At 36.2% G+C, this 22986-nt stretch overlaps 1 protein-coding gene and 1 long non-coding RNA gene across 2 annotated transcripts; one reads left to right on the forward strand and one right to left on the reverse strand.

Moving 5' to 3' along the window:
* The first annotated feature begins 11165 nt into the window (after positions 1-11165).
* On the forward strand, positions 11166-15200 carry apd-3l (apidermin 3 like). The gene is made up of 4 exons (XM_018453837.1): positions 11166-11261; positions 13649-13949; positions 14039-14383; positions 14513-15200. Exons 1-4 carry the CDS (start codon positions 11250-11252, stop codon positions 14704-14706), a joined length of 852 nt encoding a protein of 283 aa, XP_018309339.1. The 5' UTR covers positions 11166-11249; the 3' UTR covers positions 14707-15200.
* Positions 11433-13642, reverse strand: LOC108726336 (uncharacterized). The gene is made up of 2 exons (XR_001936793.1): positions 12277-13642; positions 11433-12221 (listed from the first exon to the last, which is right to left on the reverse strand). It is a non-coding gene; the product is annotated as an uncharacterized lncRNA (long non-coding RNA).
* Positions 15201-22986: the final 7786 nt, after the last annotated feature.

Below are 22986 nucleotides of genomic sequence, written 5' to 3' on the forward strand. Positions count from 1 at the left end.
TGTTTGTTCCGTTTTTTCTACGTTTTAGCCGCTCAGATGGAAACCGGAATAACGTGCTGTATCCACGAGAAAGTCCCGCGGACTTGGTACCTCTATTTACGCGCGTAACCTCGGACGCATAATATAATTTCACATTTATAAATGTCACGCCACTGATAAGTCATCTCATATTCATAAGATACACCCGCTTTTTTCTCGCTTGAAGAGATTGAGATATGAATGCGAGATACATACGCGAGATATATCGCCTCGATGAACAAACGTGCCGCGTGTAATTTGTTTGTGTCAGAGTGCGAAGTAAGTATCAGTAATAAAGAGTTCGGCTAACATTTAGTTTGGCGTACGTTCGATAAATCCTTGCACCCCTATCCACATTCGGTACAATAACCGCAATAATACCGCACATCAAGTGCTAAACACGTCTAGTCTTGATCTCCTGTTAGCATTAAGCGCGATTAGAGATGAGTATGCCGGAGTGCGTACCATCCGACAGATTGCAGCCTCGTTCCCATTGTGTTTCCTTCGCACGTAACATGTTGGTTATAAATGGAGGCCAGTAGATCCAGAAAATCAAGTCAGGATGTGTCGGGTGAAAAACACAACGTAATCGATATTTTCCAATCGTTGATTACAACCCGTTCTGTACCGTTCGCTAGACGATTATGGTACTTGCGGATTAACAATTGCGTAATATAACAGCTATCAATTTCTGTCATTGCTTATGTAAACTACGGAGATCATAATCGTCGAGAACTCATTCCTAGCATACTTTTCTTAAATACATGCTTATCAGAAAAGACTTATTAACGCGTCATTTCACGTACTGGTTCGCCCAAGTGATATAACCGGAACAGAGCAATTACTGCCAATTTTATCCGTGCCCGGCATTCGCCACGTTAAAATTACGCGCTATACCCGCCGTGATTTCCTATTTCCTCGCAAATTAATCCGGCTGACAACGAATGGGCCAAAACGCGGATTTCCTAATACAGTTAATGAAAGCATGCGCTCCTTTTTCTCGCCGGCATTGCTACAACGCTCTTTCCAGCGTGACTATGAATTGGTAATTAGCTACTAAACCTCATTGCGCTTTATGATCGCGTGATGTCTGCCAGCTCGCGACAGCTGTATAGATAAAAGTGTATTAATGAGACTCTTGATTTTTTTCTTATAGAATATTTTCTTATAGAATGTTTTCTTATAGAATCTGCGTCTAAAGGTCGATGCATACATAATGTAAATTTTTACATTTAAAAATAAATATACGCTAGGGGGGTAGGTGATTTTCTTCGTTATATAGTATTATAACTAAAATTATTTTAAGCAAAAAATTTTACGAGCTACATTTTAATAAGATGCGACGGATATTTATTTCTTACGCGATTTTTTAAATACCAGATAATATTTTTCTTTATCTATTTTTAAATCTGTATGATTGCAGTGAATTCTTGCATACTTTCATATCTGTGCTGTGCCCGATCATTAATATGTATCATTATGTCATAAATATATATAGCGATATTTAATAAGTCTTTATATAATCTCTCTATATAGATTTATTATCTGTCAAAACAACCATGATTGAATTACAAAATAATAAAGCTGTTCTATGTAAAGATACAGTATAGAGATGTATAAATTATTTATTTACTGATAAACTTCATATATCTCTTAAGAAAATTTATCGTCAAGATAAAATCATAAATGGACTCAACAAAATATATTTTTAAATATTTTAACACTAACATATTTTATTTTAATATTCCTTTTTGGTAGCTATGTAGTGTTTTTTTTTTTTTTAATATAATCACATTATTGCTTTGCTCAGAACGCAACAAGTAAATTATTTGACTGTTAGTTGTAATGACGAAATGATATTTATACATGCGTCTATTAAACCTTCTGATTAATAATGAACTAATCTTTGGAAAGTGCGATCCTCGTGCGATCAAACACAGATGGATTGAAGAGATTGTTACATTCTCATTGTCCTTCGCTTGAACATATGCTTTAGTTAACGAATAGCTGCAAAGGCTTTTGTATACTTGCGGAAATGTATCAATTAGATTAGACTTTTAGATATTGACTTACATTTAAGTGGAACTTATGAATTTTAGGAAGTTTTTCCTGTTGAAATTTTGTATATGGGAATCTTTCATTAGCTGTTGCTAATGAAATAAATATTGATCAGAGTAAACTTCGATTTTACAAAGTGGAAATTAATTTGAAGCATATAGTATTGTTTCAAACAATATTTATCATATACATGCAAATAATACACATCAGATATGACAAGACGTTAAATTTTTCATAGGAAATATGATTCTCATGCGGCAACAAAATAATATTTTTTAATCTTATGATAAAAATGTCTCAATTATGCCAATTAAGTTCACCGACAGTATCTTTAAGAACATGCTATAAATATTTTCTTACAAACAGACATATATATCTATGCCACTGTAAGAAAGCTAAACTTACAGATCGTATAAAAAGATAAACTACAGCATTAATCTTAACGCTAAAGATGTCGGACAACAACTGGGCCGGGAGAATAACGACTGTCGGGTCAGATACAAATTGTTGGCGGTTGTTACTTCGGGAGAAACGTTTAATCCAGTAGAGAACGAAGCAAGGAGTCCCACGACGAAACTGGCGTCTAATGCAACTATATGCGTGAATATGCGTGACTGTGCGGCTAGTAGAACACGGAAATTATAGCCTGGTCACCGCTGTGTTGCACGCCGCTACTAAGGACCATGCTTTTCAACTACACTTTCTACGCTAGTTTTCCTTTTTTTTTACATTTGCAAAACGAGTATACATACAGACTGTCGCAATATTCGCACTCATACGTCAATTTGTTGCGAGTAACTGTTAGAAAAGTGTAGTTGACACGTTGACAGACCCGTCGTTATATCGGAAATTGTAAGTGCGGTTCAAAGTGTTAAACGTTATTGGGCCCCGGATCATTTCGTCGTCTCGTCGTTCCAATTGGGGAAAGCGCACCGATACTATTCGTTAAAAAATTAAATTATCGGTGCTTCAGATGGTTTTTTTCTCTCTAGCAAATTTGTCCCGCACATGCAACGCGAAACCACTTTCGTCGACGACACAGATTTTTACATGTAACGGCGATCTCAATTCGACGCTGTGGTCGGTCAACTGAGCTTCCACGCAATTCTATCGTGGATACGATAGAAAAAACGAACGAAAAAAAATAGTAACAGGTAAACTTTTTGTTTTCAGCTTCCCCTGAATTTACGTTCCAATTTTGTGCTCTGCACAATGAAATAAAGCAAAAGGGAAACGTATATGTGGACTTTTATATGACTCAACCTAGTGCCACTACAGCGTTATGGAATTAATATATTTCCATTTTTTTAGAAAAGCAATGATAGAATTTCCTTTTCTCTGATAACATGCCATCATCTTTAATTCCTAACGGTTGACTTAGTCCAGATGTAATAGGTAATCATAATCGATAAGTACGCGGAATCATGTTCCTCATCTTTATTATTCGATCGTAGAGTGTATCAAGTGGATCTATAAATATTATTAGAGAGTAAAAATTCCTTACGTTACAAAAATGCTTTCATCTCACTGTTCTTTATCTTTCTTTTATTTTAAATATTACGAGTTATTTACATTGCATAAAATAAAGATGCATATTTATAATATATTTTGTTGAGTTTTTAGTGCAGCCGCAAGTTAAAATCACTGCAGCAGTTTGTTCATACATCACAATATTTCTTTTATAGTATCAAATCATTCTTGCACACTTTTCTCATAAAGATCTTACTTAAAATCCCTTTTAATCGATCTGCTTTTTAAGTACAATTTGCAATTTCACGAGAGCACACGCCACTATTGCTCGACGTGAACAGGATTCTGACGGAAGCAATTAATCCGGTCGATGAGATCCTCGGACGAGACGTCATTCACGTGTCAAAGGAAACATCAAATCGATGGAGCAGCGACTCTAGCGGACACATTCCGATCGTCTGTAAAAATGCACAACGAAAGCGATCAGAATGCACTGTGTATTCAATACGGCGGATATTCACATACGAGCCGGCGCGTTCGAATCAATGCGCTCGCGACCGAGAGCGGCTGGCAGAACACGGAAATGATGGGCAGTTCTGTGCTGAAACACGGCGATAGCCCAACACTATCCCGCTCCACCTATTGCGTAAGACTACTTTCCTAGCCTGGGCGGCGGTGTGCAGCAAAGTGCAAGGAGACATGCGTCGCTCACGCTGATCCATCGTCTTCTGAGTCTTCCATTTTCCTTTCATTCTCAACGGAATTCTTTAATATTTCCTCAATTAAAGTTTTCTAATTACAGATTTTTTTTTTCTTCTCGAACGAAGCTGGCTTTAAAAACTGTGATACGGCTGTCTTGATGTAATATCAGCGTGTTGCTTGTCTTCATTTTACAATAAAAAAAAATCTATATAACTGTATAATTATGTATTAAAATTGTGTAACCGTTCAACTCGTTCGAGAATTGTGGTCTGCCGCTGGCGGTAAATCGATTCGAGGTTCACGGCGGAACGCGCTTAATTTTCAGCATCCTCGCCAAGTTCGTTGGAAGTTTATACCTGCACGAAGACGTAGCGACGTTGATGATACCTACGATACGTGACTGAAAGTGTAACAATACCGCGCTCAGTAGAGCCGCGCTGTAACGCTCGTACTTAAAACTTAAGCGCGGCTTATAAGAGTACCTCTTAACGTCAAAGAGCGCGAACGTTGTCGGTTAGGATAAAATTTAATTTACACTTAAATTTTAAGTCGCTCCTGAACGAAAAACGCGTTAATTCAAATAAAATATTTAAAAAAAAATATCACCTCCGCAGAGCAATTTTTGCACTGCGAATCCAAGTCTATAATAATTAGTGTCTTTAAATAACATACTATACTGCATACAAAAGTAGATTTAATAATAAGCTTTATTGAAGTGTGCAAAATATAAATATGAAACGCAATGTAAATTAGAGTTGCTCCTTAAAAGATGAGGCATCAGCAATAGTGCTATTCGTAAGCTTAGACTTTATTATAATTAATTAAGTATAAACATATAGAACGAAATATACAATTGAGAAAATTACAATTATGAATAATGATGTACACGATAGTGAGCAGAGATTTTGCATTTATTATACAGAGTGATTATTGAATGTGATGTATGACAAATGAAAAACATGATAAATGAAAACGTAAAGTGAGATGAACGTAATGTATTAGATTATAAATTGAAAGCGATATAAAGAGAAGCAGCTCTTCTGAAAATAATGATGGATCTAGAATCGAGAACGAACGTCGCTAAGTAACGGATTAAAATATTTGACTGAAGCGTGAGAGAAAGCAGTCTAAAATTTTGCTATATCGTAGCAGGAGTAATGAAAAGTGGAAACGAAATGTACATATTTAGACAGGTAATATAGTGTTATTTTTATACAGAAAATTAAATCACACACATATTGGCGCTTATTATACACTTGGATTTGCAGTGTGGGTGCGACGGAAAACCGAAAGAGCACGATACACTCTTCGATGTTATAATTGCGGTTAAAATTTTTAAGTGGGAAGACATTTTTAATGGTTTCCTTATCGCGAAAGACGTGTGTAATTATTCAATACAATGTTTTTGCTATCCGATAACTTTAATTCAGATTTTAACTTTCTAATGTGTACTTTGATTTATGCGGGATAGAAAGCTATCAAAAGCCGAAATACGAATACGTCAAAATTAAAGCGATCAAAGTTTCCAACTCAGTCTTGAATCAATTAAAGTTAGTACATTAAAGGGGCGTCGCGCGTTAGTGAGTTCTGCGGTTAACCATTCCATTACGCGTTATATTATAGGAATTGACATAAACTGCAATTACTCGTACCTCGCGCATTCGCTTGCGCGTTATGCCAACATAAAATGATATCTGAATTCGAGAGACCGAAGTGCTGACACAAACGGAGATAATCTATTTTCGATGATCACGAATTATAGGAATGAATCGTAGAAATTATATAGTGCAATATAGTATTTTAAAACTGTGCAGTTCATTATAAATCTGATCAAATAAACATTATCGATAATGAATATCTACTCTTCTAATTTTACGATATTTGAATAAAAACCGAGTATGCCGATAACGTCTACTTAATAAATCATAGTCGTAATCATATAATTGTAATAGCTTTTCTATGCATTTAAGCGACGCAGTCTCACTTGACCTAAATGACGCAGTAAACAACATAATTAAATATACATCGTTTTACCGTTGCTCTTTTCTTATTTCATAGCTCGTTACGAAAGCGTTTTGCAAATTAAATACTGGAATATGGTCGGTACCGAACGTGTAACCGCTGTTTCAGTAATACGCGCAATAACAGTGAGCAAATCGATCGCCTTAATGTTGAATCGCCATACATCGAGATGAAAATTCAACGCGCGCGTTTAAATCTAAGAGCGGAATTAGGTTAATCTTGATCCTCGGCGCGTTATTAATTCGAATCAATTAATGGATTCATCAGTGTAACTGGACTCGTGCTGAATCCACTTAGTCAATTGGACCTGAAAACGATTGGCGATTATTGTCGTGAACTCTGCACCTATGAATTCTACTAAATTTACTGTAAAATTTACTGTGAAAATAATTTGTTCCAATATGTAAGGACACAATTTACTTTCTTTTTGTTTTTTTAAATGTAGCCAAATCGCAAGAGAGCATACAAAGTTAAATCTATTCGATTAACAATTGTGCGATACGCTGTTGCAGCATCTGTGAGCGCTGTTGTAAGCAAAGTGATACAGCGATTTTCCGATACGCTAAACAAGCGATCCGAATATAGCGTGTATGCACAATTGTTTTTGTGCGCTCACCGATGAGCCGTCCTTGTTTACAGTTAGCGGCAACACGCCCGAGCGCTGCACCATCACATTACATGGAAGGAAGTTTTCTTATGGATCTTGTATCCACGCGCACCGCGCGCTTTGTTTCATGAATAAAATTTCTCCAATTTCACATTCTCGTGTTACGTAAAAATTGGAGTAAAAGAGCGACGATGGTAGCAAAGTCGCGACGTCGCTTTGCAAATGCAATGTTGCAGGAGGCCTGAAAGCCGTGCGCGAGGAGCAACGTGTGCGCGAGTCATCACCTTAGGCGAGGGGGTATTCTTCGCGAAAATTGAACTGGCAGAGCTGGATATGTAGGGGTAGAATACATAAATCGACATATACGGCAAATGCATCGCTCGTGATATTGCAAATCTTGATTTGAATAAATAAACACATAATATAGCTGAGGGAATGAGCTGTGTGTGTGTAATTAACTTTGTACAATTATTTACGTAAAGGAAATATTAACAGAAAGTAAATTTATTTAGGATTATTCATTTAAAATTCGTGTTTACTCTGTCGATTTGATGGGAAGAATGAAATAGTGATATGAAGAGAATAAAGAAAAATTAGAAAAAAAGTTAAAGACTAAATGCTAAATTAGAGAAAAACAAAAATTAAAGACTATACATTACTTTAAAATCTGTTGTTGCGCATTATGTTTAATACATTTTATAAGAATTTTTTAGTTTCTAAGTAATTTGAACTAAAATGTTACATGCATAAATAATACCTTGAAAATTATTATAATTGATTATTATGTAATAAATAATCAACAATTCGTAAATTTATGATTAAAAATTTATAATTATCTCTGATTTGTTAACTCAAACGGACACAAATAAATGATGAAATAATCGATATAAATAAAATAAACGATAAATTAATTTCTTATAACCAGGTAATTTTATGTCGCGTATCACCATTGAAACGGACTAAATCTCGGCGTCTCCATTTCGATTCGATTCACGGGTATATCGGATCTGCACGTCGCCGAGAAAGTCGTTTTATCACAGAAGCGTATCCCTGAATATTGACCACGCGAGCCAATCGATACTCTATCGATCCGTGAAAATCACTTAATAATTCAGAACGGTCGCGGAACTGGATTCTGGATTCCAACTCCGATAGCAAAAGCATGTAAAAGTCGAGATCGTGAAGCATGATTGGAATCAAACCGCAGGAATATCGCATTCAAAACGAGACAACGATTAATAATTGCTTTATATTCAACGAAATTACGAGTGAGATCGATAGGATCAATTGATCGCGGATAATTGGACGATAATTACGGATCTGTTTTTTCGATCGTTACGAACGAAATACGTCGGGTCACTGCGCGAGATAAGACTCGCCATCGATTAGATAATTGCTCGATTAATCGGCTAATGAGGCAATTAATGCGCGCGCGAAATGTTATCGAAGTCGACTCGTTGGAGGGTGAGACCAACAAGAGCCAAACGCGGTTACCATGCATTGAATTTATATATTCGAAACCGGTCAAGAGTGTCGAACGAGAAAAGATTGCGCGGGCGACTTTCGCGATAGCTCGACATTTTTCGCGGGAGCCAAATAATATAATAGCTTTCACTTCGCGTGCCGCAGAAGTCGCGGCTCGTATAATAAGCGGGACATCACATTCGAAAACAAAAAAATAATGAATCGGATGCAATTAGCCGCGTTTCGGCGCGCTGCACTTCAATACCTTTAAGGTTGAGATTAGCAATTGCTCATCGCTGCAGCTTACATTGTTACGTATATACGGATTATGAAAAGCGTATGCTAAAAAAAGAAAGTATATAGGAAATGTATGTAGAACATATGTATGTGTAATAATCTTTAAAGAAATCTAACATAACATATACGCAGACAGATTGCTTGTTCCCGACTACGTTTAGTTCGGGAATAGTCCAATGGGATGTTTTTATACCCCACCGACGAGAAAATGTGAATTGTTGTAAAATATTGTTGTATATGGATATTGTTTAACATGTTTTTGTTTAATAATTATTTTTTAGGACCCTCTAAATATACAATTCTCTCGAAAACCCGCAATAAAAGTATTAGATGAATTAAAATTTGTTTTTTAGAAATCTACTGTCATAATAAGCTATGTAATAAGTTGCTGGTTCCATTCAATATTTGTTCAGTTTCTTGCTCTTTTTAGAATATTATGATTAAATCCATAATGTTCAATAAATTGGAATATAGTTAATAATATACAATATGTTGTTAATATAGTGATTTTAATTGGGGCATAGAAACATTCTAAGTGATCGTTTACTTAAAAAACAATGAGGTAACTACTCTCGGATTAAATGTAAACAATTTTTTAAATGCTTATAATGCATGCATAGATTTTTATCCCATTCTTTACTTATTCAACTTTCTTATAATTGCGCATTTCTATCTTTTTATAAAATATAAGCGATATATTATGTAGATTATTACAATTAATACTTTGAATAATACTTTTATGTATGCCTCAGTGCTAAATAAATAAAAGATTAACTATAATACAGCATTTATAAACTCCTTGAGATAATAGATAATGCAATTCGAAAATGATCAAATTTACGAATTGTCGAGTATCATCCTAGACAAACGATGATCATAATTCAAATCGTTCACGAATTCAAACAGACAACTCATCCATTTCTTACGTTTTACGATTTTATTTCCAGCATAATGTACTATAGCACTTGGAATTAGTAGGTTGAGGTAATAAGTAACGAGCGGCAGGCAATCTATTTAGAAAAGAATTCAGGTCTTTCTGTCTTTTTTTCTTTCTTAAGGCCATTCAGCGACCCGTAATTCTAACTCTTTAGAACGATTTAGCATTTGCGCCAAACGTGAAATTCCTGTTCGATACGAATGCCTCGTTTCCTAACATAACGAACGGTCAGTAATCGGGATCGTGCTTCACCATTTTTGGATCTCCTTTCCTCTTTTTTTCAGACAGGACGAACTTTTCGTGTGGCAGGCTCTCGTGTCCGAATGTAAACTTCAGAGTTATCATTTCTATTTCTCGGACATTGCATGGATAGTGGTTTTCATGAATAGTAATAACTTTCGGTTATTCGGACATTGTTGGGTTCTACTTTTTCCCATCTTACAAAAAATCATTCAAATAAATATAAAAAATCAAAGTCGACCTATCTTAAAGTTAAGACTATTGAAATAAGAACATTATGCGGCGTTATTAATTAGCCGAAGATCCGTGTCTTGATCTCGAGGTCAGGATGTCATTTTCAACGATCGTGACTCTTCATCAAATCGCCTCTTCAGATTTCTTCAGCATTGAAAGTTGTGACAAAAATAATAATGGTTTAATAACTTCAAACTATATTAATTTATCATACAATGCTGTCAAAATTTTTATCAGTTATTAATCAGTTAACAATAGTGTATGTGTGTGTGTATGTGTGTGTATGTAGTAACTATTACATCGTTTTAGAAAAAAAATTTGCTTGGACCAAAAGTTGTCAGGAAGAAAAATATTTAAACTTGCAGTTTTTGATTTTTTCATACATTTTCGGTAATACTTATTTGTCATTTTTTTCGTTATATTTGTCATGATGATAAATAAAGTCACTCTAATATTCAATTGATTTTCTTGAACACTATAACCTCTCATGAAACTCCTCGAAACTTTACCGACGAAGAATACTTGCTCCATTATCTAAAAGCCTACGTGAGTCCATTCCGCAATCGCAAAACAACGATTTATCACTGTCGATGGTTGCCCAATTAATTAAAGTGATGATCACTCTGTGCTACCATTCTGCTGCTATCGGCACTGCACCTGCGCCGTCTACCGTAACCGGAAAGGACTCCGCCGTCAATGTTAGCCGTGAGAGCTGTGCAACGCTCGTGTATGCCGAGCACCACGCCTGCGAGAAAGAGAGTTGTATCGTAGGTGACCAGGTAACCCGGGTGGTGCTCGGTTGCACTTGGCGTGGCCCGTCGCGTAGAAGCCGAGTGTGTAGGCTAGCACCGTCGCTGGTGGGGCAGGAGGAGTAGGAGGCTGTGGCTGTTAAACGTGGACATAGTCACCACGAATATAACCCACAACGAGCAACTTCTATCTATCGCCGTACCATAAAGGGGGGACTCCCCTTCGCCCCCTGAACCGGGTGGGACTACCGCTGCCGCGGATTACAGCCGCTTGGTACGCGGTACGTGGATTACAGTTTTTCTGGAGGGAGGGTGGTGGAGCGCCTTGCTTGCTTTCGAAAGGATAGTGATTGTGGAGCGTGTCCAGAGTAGAGTTAGGCGTATATAAGGCCGGCCGGCCCGGCCCAAGTCAGTCATTCACCGGACTACCAGCCCAATACACACACCAAACATGAAGGCCTTTGTGAGTATTCCGCAACGAGGGTTGGTGAGGTGTTCGCGAGGTGTTTAACTCGTAGCCGCGGTACTTCTCGCGCCCTTCGATTAGATTTTATTGAATTCTGCTACTTTTATTCTATCTTTCCTCGCGATTTTGTTGCTTTGACTATTCATTTATTTTCAAAATCACGCGTTCTTTCGAAATTATCATAGTTTCTTGATTGGATACTTATCTTCTTCGCCGTGAATAAACAGTGTTGATCTGAAAGCTCTTTGAACGATTCTTGAATAACATCGAGTCCTTAATGAAATTACTCATAAAATTCTGCCCTTTCTTATTCTGCCGTAATCACTGCGAAAGTTTATCTCTGTAAGCGCTTATTTCCGTAATGTTTCGTTCTGGCGCTTCTTAATTGAAACCAAACAAGAAACTAGGTTAATGCAAGATTGCATTTGAACACGGTGACATATCTGCAAACGGAAAGTAAATACGATCGTTTTGCAAGCTCAAGAGCTTTCTTTTATAAATACATACGTCGATAATACATCTATTAATGTCTCCATTATACTTTTTCGTTTCTCCGCTTCTTATTGAGTTCGCGATAAAACCGACGATGATTCAATGTCATGGTTGGGATACTCTCGCTGTTTTTCTCCACAGGCAGACAGACGCACAAACAGACGAACCGACGACTTTCATTCATAAAGCAAAGAAATCTTACCGCATCGCGCGCCGACTCTCGGCGAAAACCGGTTGTAGGTAGTATCATCATCGTCATTGAGTGAACGGATTAACACGCGACCGGTTCTATTTCTCGTAGACGCATCTTCATTCACGAATCTCACGTTCTCGGGATTGTACATACCTTGCCGTCACTCTTGCATCCTCTGCAGTTGCATTTCTTTTGACTTTCTCCGTCATTTCACGTACAAAATATCCATTGAATCAGGATAACACCGGAATTATGTTCTGCCTCGTACCGTCCTGCAAACGTATTGCGCATTAACTGACGTTTCGTGATAACTGTAACGTTAATTACCTATATTATCAATAATATCGTCGATAACGATATCTTAATCGTTGCGCCAGACTTCGGAATGCCTTTGCAATTTCTCAGGGCCGATGGAAATATACTCGGCGCTCAATCGCGCAAGGCAATTTTGAAATCGGCATGTTCGATCCTTTTCCGATCGCGAGGTCGCGGGAACGCTCGGTCGACCACGTCACACGAGCGCGGCCGCGGGATAGTCGTTCGTTCCGCGTAAACGGGATGTGAAAGTTTCGCGTAGTCGTTAGATATGCATAATTCCAGGCCGCGATGCCATTTAAGTTTGCAACAGTCTCAAACCGGGCGTGACACACGCGCCGTCTAATACCGCTCGCACGCGATCGCGAAATATCAGTTACGTATACACCAATATATCTAATCAGCCGATTGCTCGACGGTTCTACGATCGCGCGAAACACTTCCTTTCTAAACGCCGCTTCCCGTATTACGAGCCGCAAGCGTTACGACTTTGAACGCCACGTGACGTAACTTGTTGAGATTTGTCTTTTTAATCTCTGAAAATTCGAATTCTAAGAACTGAGATCCAATTAAATTAAACCACAGATTTCTCTTAATTATGAAAAATTAAATTCCCTAATTTGAATTGCGAATGTCGACTTCAGATACGCAAACTCGCGTAATGAATACGATCGATTATCGGTTAATTACGAATCTCGTGCAATATCTCATGTTTAGTCGTTCGCGCGGATTTTATGCAATCGCAACTACTTTTTTTTTTACGGTCCAACGATACGCGTTACGTGTGCAACGGCCTATTAACGGGTCTAAAAGAATTTTCCTAATACGGTCATCAGGAATGGTGACCAGAATAACCAACGCAAAGGATAGGGGCGCTATCAAGTTGATTACGAAACGTTACGGCGTGTAGTTACAGGTATCTGATCTCGTCGATTTTCCCGTCGATGCATTCGGGCGCTTTCTTATTGCATTTTCATTCGCGTAATCGCTCCGCCTTCGCAATAAAACAGCACCAATCCAACTAGATTTCGAGATCATCTCGGCGATCTAGAAACCTCTCGCGCGCAAGATTGTTTCCGTCGTTTTGGAGTCGCGAACGTTCCGACGTTCACGGAAATTGAAAGTGAAAGCCGCGATTATATTGCACAGATCTAGCAGTAGTCAGACCCGGTAATCGGCGCCAAGCCAATGGAAATCTAGATTCGTAACAGCGATAGCCCCAACGACGTGCACACGTAAACCGCTTCCGTAAACTCGAGCTCACGCAATATTCATCATTTAAAGCTTTCAGCGATTTTAACAGACTCGGTTGAGTATCGGATTATTATTGTGCGTCTTCGCTGCCAACTTAGTCACGTTGAGTGACGTCGCGTGTTTCTTTTAGATTGTGTTCGCCTGCTTAGCGGTCGCGACGGCCCGCGCTGGAATTGCGCACGGCGGATTAGGCGGCGGCTATGGTGGTTATGGTGGCTATGGTGGCTATGGTGGTGCCGGTTTGGCCATCACTGGACACGGACTCCGTGGTGGTGCCGGTCTGACTGGTGGACTCGCCGCTGGTGCTGGAACCGCTACCTCCCTCCAGGGTGGTGCCTCCAGCTTGGGATCTGGTGGTCTTGGTGCCAGCTATGCTGCTGGTGCGGCGGCGGCGGCTGGTGCTGCTGGAGTTCAGCAGATCGTCTCTGGTGGTGCGTATCTACGTACCAAATCTAAACTCTTTATTAGCTCAACAACGCAGGACATATTGATGTTGAACAATCGCTCGCTCTTCCCGCAGGAGTCATTGGTGGCAGGTCTGACATTGGACCCGCTGAGGGACCCAAGGCCAACGTAGGACCCCAGACCGGACCATCTGATCTCGTAGGACCCCAAGAGGGAGCCAAGTCCGTTGGTGGACCTCGCACTGGACCCGCCAGTCTTGTAGGACCCGCTGCCGGCCCATCCACCCTCGTTGGACCGTCCCAGGGAACCGCTACCCTCGTAGGACCATCCCAGGCTACCGCTAACCTCGTTGGACCCAGCTACGGAGGTGTTGCCTTCTTTGCCGGATCTGGTGGCATCAACGGTGATGATGGAAGCTCTGGAGTTGCTGCTGCCGCCGCGCCCGGTGGTGGACTCGGAGGTAAATACATATTTTTTATCAAATAAACAAATTACATGTTTTAAACATTTCTAATTTTAAGGTATTCCCTCATTTTTTTTACGCTCACTAAGTATTTGAGCCTCCTGTTAACGATATTTTCTTCAAAAGGTGCTGGATTTGGCCTTGGCGGCGGTCTTGGTGGTGCTGGAATCGCTGTCATCGGAGGTGGTGCTGGACTCGGAGGTGGTGCCCTTGGTGGCCATGATGCCGGAATTGCTGTGATCAACGGACCGTCTGGTGCCATCCAGGCTGGACTCGGTTCTCACGGAGCTGTCATCCCCGCGCCCATTGGCAAGTGGTAGACGTTTTAAGACCCCAGCGATCTCGGCTCGGCGACGGCGGCAACCCACCACAGTCACTTACCGGTCTCGAACGATCCTCAAACGCGCTCAACGTCTTCTTCCCAAAGCTTCGTCCAGTCTCGGAGCATGATCGAGGCACCTTTGGCGATAGTGATATGATTGTCAGATACTTGGAATACACACAGAACGGTCGATTGGTCGTACTTGCGTACACCACGAGCCGATAAAGCGCGATCCGGAAGACAGATGGATAAGATTGTAAGAGGACAGCACTGAGATTTCGGCCACACGTGATCCGCGGCCTCGAGTCATTTTTCCCCCCGTCTCGACCCGCTACAACCGGGTAAAATTTAGTCAATTACTGTTCATCGCGAGACTAATGATAAAGGAAGCTCGGCACGAGCCGCGTTTTACCGATCTCGACACACGAACACCTTGCTGCTCCTCGACGAGCTTTCATCAAATTAGCGAACGTCATCTTTCGGACATCACAACAATACACACGACGCGCATTTCCGAGTTGCAACCGTGTGTCACAAAGCCACCCCGTGCACACACGTATCACGCTGCACCATCATGGACCTAGCAAGTGGACAAGCTTTGGCACTTCGTCGTCGGACCAACTGGATCTGTTCTGTTTTCTGAACACCTACCGTTGCTCCGGCTGAACCTTCTTCTCTTACGTCTTCCACCATCCGTAAGGCCGCCGCTCTTCACGCACATATCTATTTCTCTCTTTTTCCACGGGTCGGTCGCACTACGCGCACGTTCCCGGCATGTTGTTATACTTACCGCCGCACCCCAAGCATACATATTATTATTACTCGCGTTGCACATATGTTCTTCTTATATATATATGTATACATATTATTACCTATTACTTCCGCGCATATATATATGTATATATATATATATGAACACATTGTCACACGCGCGCACACATACACATACACTATATTTCTATATGTGTACTCGTATATATTCACACAATTACACATATATTATATAATCGTGTTATATGTTAGTGAAAAGGAGAGACCGGTAGATTATGGTAGGTCAGCCTTTCTCATGAGTGAATGAATGTAAATAGATGGCTCGCCGTCGCCGGCCCCCGACCCCGCCCGCCCTCGTCATACCCTTTCTTTGCGATCACGACTAGCACCCCACCACCACCATAGATAGATACCACATATTTATAGCGTTTATACATTTATACAATACTTTATATAAAATAAAGCATCAGTATTTAAAACTCATTCGTGTCTATTCGTATACCTTTCACCATTTACCAAATAGATAGATCATATTGTCAATTATTTCCCTCTGCATTTTAAACTGCCTTTTTCAGCTTTTAGTCTTTAAATTTTTATTGGTTTTTACAGTATTAGCCAGTCAAAATTTAATTGCTTCATTTATAATTAGCATTTTTAAATAATTATTATAATGACAGTAAAAGTGTAATGAACACATACAAGAAGTGTACGTGAAATACACGGCAATAATTATCATGTTAAGTACATGACTGCTTTTTGAATGTTGTGTATCAATAATACGAGATTTATATACATTGGTTTAGATTTTAGATCTACGAAAGCTAATATTCACATTCAACGAAATATACTGAATCATTTGTTTGAATAATACCAACTAAATATTTACTAAATATAAAAATATACCTATTTATATTTGGTATAAGAAACTATTAATTTGATTCAACTATCATTTCTTTTATCGAATACATATTTATTTACTCTAAATTTAGTTGATACTATAAATGTTTATTAAAATTTAATACATTTTCTCAGTGCATCTGATAATACATGTGCATTACCGAATTTTAAGTTTTACAATCCGATTAATTAATTATTGAATTGTCTGATATATGCGAATTATATAATTCTAGTATATAAAACGATTAATTGAATTAATGCATAAGACAATGAATAGGTCATACAAGAAGAGAAAGAATAATGCGGACTTAGAGTAATTAATTGTCTTACTTTAGATATTAATTAATTCGAAACAAAGAAAAACATTTTTATAATCAACAATAGTTCTTAATAATACTCCTTAATTAATTTCTTTCGTTTTGTTTTATTACATTCTTGTACATATCAACATTCCCATGCACACATCAACTGTAATCTTTGTAAAAGATCGCCATATGGATGGTTTTGCAATTGTAAGTATTGAGCTTTTTCTTTTAATATAAATTTATATAATAGTTAATAAGATATTATTTCCTTATTTCAAAAGTGATACAACTTAAAAAACATAATTTTCGAGTTTTTACATAAATAACTTAGATAAACATTATCATATCAATCATCAAAGTGAACTAATCATATTAAGAATACCAATATTCTTGTTGTCGATATTTGATCAGTCAATAATTTTCTGCCAAATTAAAAATTACTTTTTCGCCTTTTCTGGGAAACTTTTTGAGTTTTTTCACTTTTGATATGAAAGATCGATTATAATACAAATATAATTAATAAACATTTTAAATACACTTAACATTGAAAATTTCAAATAATGTCACAATTATAAATTTTTCATACTACTTTTTACTGAAATATAATATTGTGAAGACTCTATAATTATCATCATTCAATTACATATTAATAAATTTAAATTTTTCAGGTGACTGCGGCATAATAAACGGTTGTAGTATGTATACATTTTATATAGCTACATGTATCGAATATCTATAATTAATATTGATTTTTATTGAGACACAAATATTGCAACCGATATATAAGTTTACGAGGTTAAATACTCTAATTGTCCAGACTTGCACACTTGTAATTAATAAATTTATTCAATAAAACATCCAGTAAAATATTGAAGGTTATAAACATAGTACAACTAATGAAAAGTCTAATATAAATTGTTGAAAATACAACAATATCAGTATTAATTTAGTATTTTTATTATACATTATATGTATAATGTTCTTTCTTCCGGCAAATTTAACAAACAGTAAGAAATAAGAATAAGAGGTAAAATGAAAAGGGGGATGTATATTTTTTTTCAATTTACGAATTATTTCGAAAGGATTAATTATTTATTAAAGAACTTGTTAACTCGTTAACATTATAAAACTTTGTACTTGTGAATTTCTATTCTAATTGTATGAAAGATTTTCTTATTTTTCTTATTTGCATCTTATTAAAATGTACTTAGTTATGAAACACAGATTGTAAATTATTTAATATTTAAAGTATGTTATATCTTTTGTAATGTCTTTTTAATAAGTTTGTTTTAAAACTTGTTACTGAGTTTTATTTTTCTCTATTTTTAAATGAAAGAATTAAGTATAAAATAATAATTGCACTTTATTATAGTAAAGGAACATTATATACGATTGTGTGCGAAAGTAATTTTCATATAGTTATTAGTTATATATTCACTATTAAGTTATCTTAAATCTGCAGAACAGAAACACTAGATCAAAAACCTTCTTCTAATAAAACATTAGGTTGCAAATGGACCGCCTGTTGCGTTAGCCTGTAATAAAGAAATTTGTTTTGCTAATGTACACGTTAAAAGCCGATACGACCTATTTCAAAGTTTCACTATTTAATTTGTGCTAATAGAACCGCACAAAAAGGTACTGGCTTGGGTTACATAAAACATTGATCAATCACAGTATTTTCTTACTTGATTATACTTAATTATTCGGAGAGACATTGTAATGAAGCATATGTACAAAATCGATAAATTTGCAAATTTATAATTACACATTAATACTACATTCTTCTTATTATCGTTTTACGTGAAACGTTCATTTATTAAAGGATAAAATACTATCTGGAGGTATAAGCTTCGTTATTTCAACAGATTAATCGACCAGACATGTCGTCTAGGTATTAGCTTTGATATGAACGAGCGCTAACGATGCCAATTAAATCAAATTAATTACAAAGTCGTCGGGCCATGCTGGCTTTCTCCATTAGAAGCGGATAATTCTCGTTTAAGCATAAAGAGCTTCTTGTGAAATTGCGAGATGAATATGATAATTTGAAAGCGAATCATGAACGAATTATGCATATATGTGTGTATAAGATAATTTCCATTTTTTACGTATAGTTCATATAAATTGAATTGATCATTCTATTGCAGTATACTTATTAAAAACCAAAGAGGTCTCACTCTGTTAAATTTATTATAAATTCTCATATCTGCAAAAGACTTATAAAATTTTTCTGGATACTGAATACATACGACTGCTTTTACATTTTTCCTCAACGGACTACAAATAAAATAAAAAGATTAAGTGCACGTGCTAAGACGTGGGAATTGAATAGAATCTCTTCAGCGAAGAGAACATGGACTGGTGATGTGGCGGTGAGCATGAAATTTGAATACGCTAAGATGCAGATTCCTTTTCATATTCCGATTTTTTTACCTTTTATTTTTCCACTTTATTTTTGCGAGATAAAAATAGCATCGATTTCCAATCTCGCTCGAGAGAGAGAGACACATGGAAAAAGTCATATTTTCTCGAGATGAACACGTTTTTCAAACATATATTCGACGTAAAATTCAAAAATAAACATCGTAAAATTCAAATGGTACCAGTTTCCATTTTTTACAAACACTGTGCATCGAAATTTCTAACTTATCGTTGCGGCGAATAAAAATTAAAATGAAACAAGCGTAAAAACAATTTTTAACAATGTAACTTTTTCAACTATCTATCTCTCTATTTAACGATTTAACTATTTTTAACAAATCCGTAAATTGGATTCTCTATAAAATATCGACTTTATTTGTGTAACAAAAATTGAACAGAGTAGTAAATTTACAAGATTATTTTATCGAAAATAAGAATTGTAAAATTTTGTAAATGTTTTCTCTTGTTTGGCATATCATTATTTTAAACATTTATTACACTTGTCATTTCGAGACAATTGAGTGTAGCCAAACGAAATTTTTTAAATTATTAATAGACTATAATATACGCACCCAACTGCAATAAAAAGACAAAATCATGAAGAAATAAGAAATAATATTTTCTTATTACTCTTATTAAACATAAATAATAAAAATTTTTCGAACTACTCTTTCTCTCTCTCTCTTTCTCTCATAATTATGTTTAACAAATTATTATCAGGAATATATATAAATTATGAAATAACATATCAATTTAATCCGTATGGATTGAAATAATTTCGTATGATGCATAAAAGAGGAAGAAAATATAATGAACGCGATTATGATATTATTGCGAAGTGTCATAAGTTGTGTCATGGAAAACGTGCGTTTCGTAACGATCGTCAAGGAATAATTAGTGGAGATGTCAGAATGCCGGATACGAAGAGGCGCGGTCCTTTCACTCTCGGGGGTGTGCAGTGATTATTGCACGCGTTTCTCAGAAAAACCGTTTTACAAAGCATTATAAGGTTGTTCCACTTTTACGGTCAAGGTTGCCTCGCTCTTAAAGAATTTCTTATACATATATTACAGTCCTTACACGCTTGTATGGATTGTATTAATAAAATATAAATTAATAAATTTATATTGAGATATTTATATTTCTTTCAAGAATTTTTCACTCCAGAAGATATAAGTTAGACACATTTTTTAATATTCTTTAGATACATCTTTTCATATCTGATTATAATCGCGGTTTTTTCTTTTTTCGACAAATTGAACTTTGATTAAATACAAGTGTTTTACACTTCCCATGGTTTCACACAGAGCAGCGAGTAGGTTGCATGCTCCCATAAACATCGCAGTACATTGCATCCGTATTGCGCTGCAGACAATAACTGCAAATGTCAGTCTCACCATTAGCACTGATCACGCTCAATCGCAGCGGGGTAACCATACCTCCTTTGATCGTTCGTCGTAAGTACGAATTTTCAGAACGTGATGCAGCGGATAAAGTCGTACTACGGCGCAACACTTTGTGAAACATTTACAGACGCGTAGTGCAACTTAAGCAGAAAAGATCATACTTAAAGGTTGAATTTCCGATTTTTTTCATGGATGTACGTCGTTTGCCTTCTAATCCATCTGCTAACAAATTCAAAGTACCTCTTTAACTTGCTTTTATTGCACGATCTTTAAAAATATATTTGTGCATAGTTTTAGATTCGTATTAAAATTTATTATAGAAGGAGAGAGATAGTTGTATTTTAAAGAGCAGTTGTATTTTAAATATCAAGGTATTTTATGCAATAATGATGATGTGTATGAGATTACTGTAATATTTATGTATGTTTAAATTTACATATATGTATTGATAAATACTATATATTTATTTATAAATAAATATATAATTTAGATATCTCTCTCTAAATATTACAATAATCTTTTTTTTAATTATATATTTATATTTATTTAAACGTTTTATGTTTAAATAAATATGTGTATTTAATAATGGCAACATACGAGATCGATTTTAAAATTGTATAAAATGTTTTAGAAATAAATTTTGCATTTTTACATATCGCTTAACTAAAGTTTTTTCAGTGTAGAATGATAGTGGACTATTGCAAAATAAAACGACACAAAGTCACAAAAAAGATTCCTTCGTGTTATAAAATCATTCTTTTCGCGAGACATGAATATGTGGAAGATCTCACGGTATTCAGTAACTTTTATCTGAATATTATAATATTCACGTGAAATTAGAGCATTTGAGTTCACGTCTCTTTCATCGTACCCGTTAAAGGTCGAGTGCGCGATGTCGGTTGGCTTCATCGATTATATATCGTATTGAGAAGCCCATTAATTTCTGAGAGCGGGGTTCTTTCCCAGCTAGCCTGTTCTCGACAAACACGTCGATTCACCTTCACATCGCATAAATTGTAACCTAGAACTTCGTCACATTATTGCATTATAGCGGTACTCATCGTATCGTGTTAAATAATTATTCCCTCTATATATCAGTATGCAATTAATACGCAAAACGCGGAAGAAATTTAATTTCAGGCGATGGATAAAACTCAAAATGGTTAAACTGTAAAAAGAATCTTTCTGTACCGAATCTTGTTATACTGAATAGTTTCATGTAATTTTAATTTTTCACTCGATTTATACTGAATATAACAATCAAACTTTGTTAGAGTTGCGCACGTGAAGCAAAGGAGTGTGAACACAAATTGCGTAAAATTTTATCTACATACTATTAAATGTGGCGCATAGTGTGATGATTTATGATTACACTTAATGCTTATAACGTGACCTTATGATCTTGAAATATATGTATATTCTCATTACGATCACAGTTAGCATTAGCGTATGTAATCACATTTATTTTGACGTTGCCTGAAACCTCGCATAATTATGTATAATGCTGCTGAATATGTAAGACGCATTATATTTGCAGATTGAATATGCATAACATGTGTACATAGAATCATTTCCTTATATCATATTTTGATACGTCTATATATTTTTGCATCTATTAGTGATGTGTGAACTTTAGCACATTTGTTATATTAATATTCACGTAAATTTTTATTACACGTAACTTTTTGCTATTACTACGAGAAATTTTTAATGAGATTACAAAACCGTTTCTATGTAATCTCCGGGGTTAAGGCTCGATTGCCCTTCTCCTGAATGACTCAATCGCGCGATTGACCTATCCTGCTACGTGGTCACGCAACTGAGATTTGAAATCCAAGTAGCGAATTCTTTAAAAAAGTTTATAACTCTCACCTTGATCAAAATGAAATTACTTTTCTCCCAGTATAACGCTTGAAATGATTTCTCTGATTTGTTTTATGAAATGATACAACGCGTACCTTTTTGATTCTATAATGTAATTATACGTTTATGGACAGAACGGCAATTAATTAAAATAATATGCAACTACTGCCAATTTACTTTTAGTAGAATATAATTATGATACAATTAAAATAATAATAAAAAAAATAATTCAATAAAATATGTGTAATTATTATAAACAGGTTTCTTAGAATAAACTCCATTAAAGTAAGCTCCACAAAATTGTATTAAAAGTTATAAAATAATAAAATATTCGAACTTTTGTGTCTAAAAAAAGATTGTTTGAATTTATCTTACTATCTAAAATTTTCTCCTTTAAAGTAGCATAGAAGAGCTTCAAGCAATTTGTTTACTAAAATGTGTGATACCTGATATCTTCCGAAAACTAACTTTCGTCACCATTTACCTTTCGCGCATAGAGATGAAAATCGATAGATGGCAAACTTTACGCGAGAGAGAAATATTTTTCGGAGCTCCGGCGCCGAATGAACTCATTTTAACTTTTTCCCAGGGTTTCATCCGTGGAAGTCATTC

Source organism: Mycetomoellerius zeteki, unplaced genomic scaffold (genome assembly GCF_001594055.1).
Source record: "Mycetomoellerius zeteki isolate Tzet28-1 unplaced genomic scaffold, Tzet1.0 scaffold41, whole genome shotgun sequence".
Taxonomy (NCBI): domain Eukaryota; kingdom Metazoa; phylum Arthropoda; class Insecta; order Hymenoptera; family Formicidae; genus Mycetomoellerius; species Mycetomoellerius zeteki.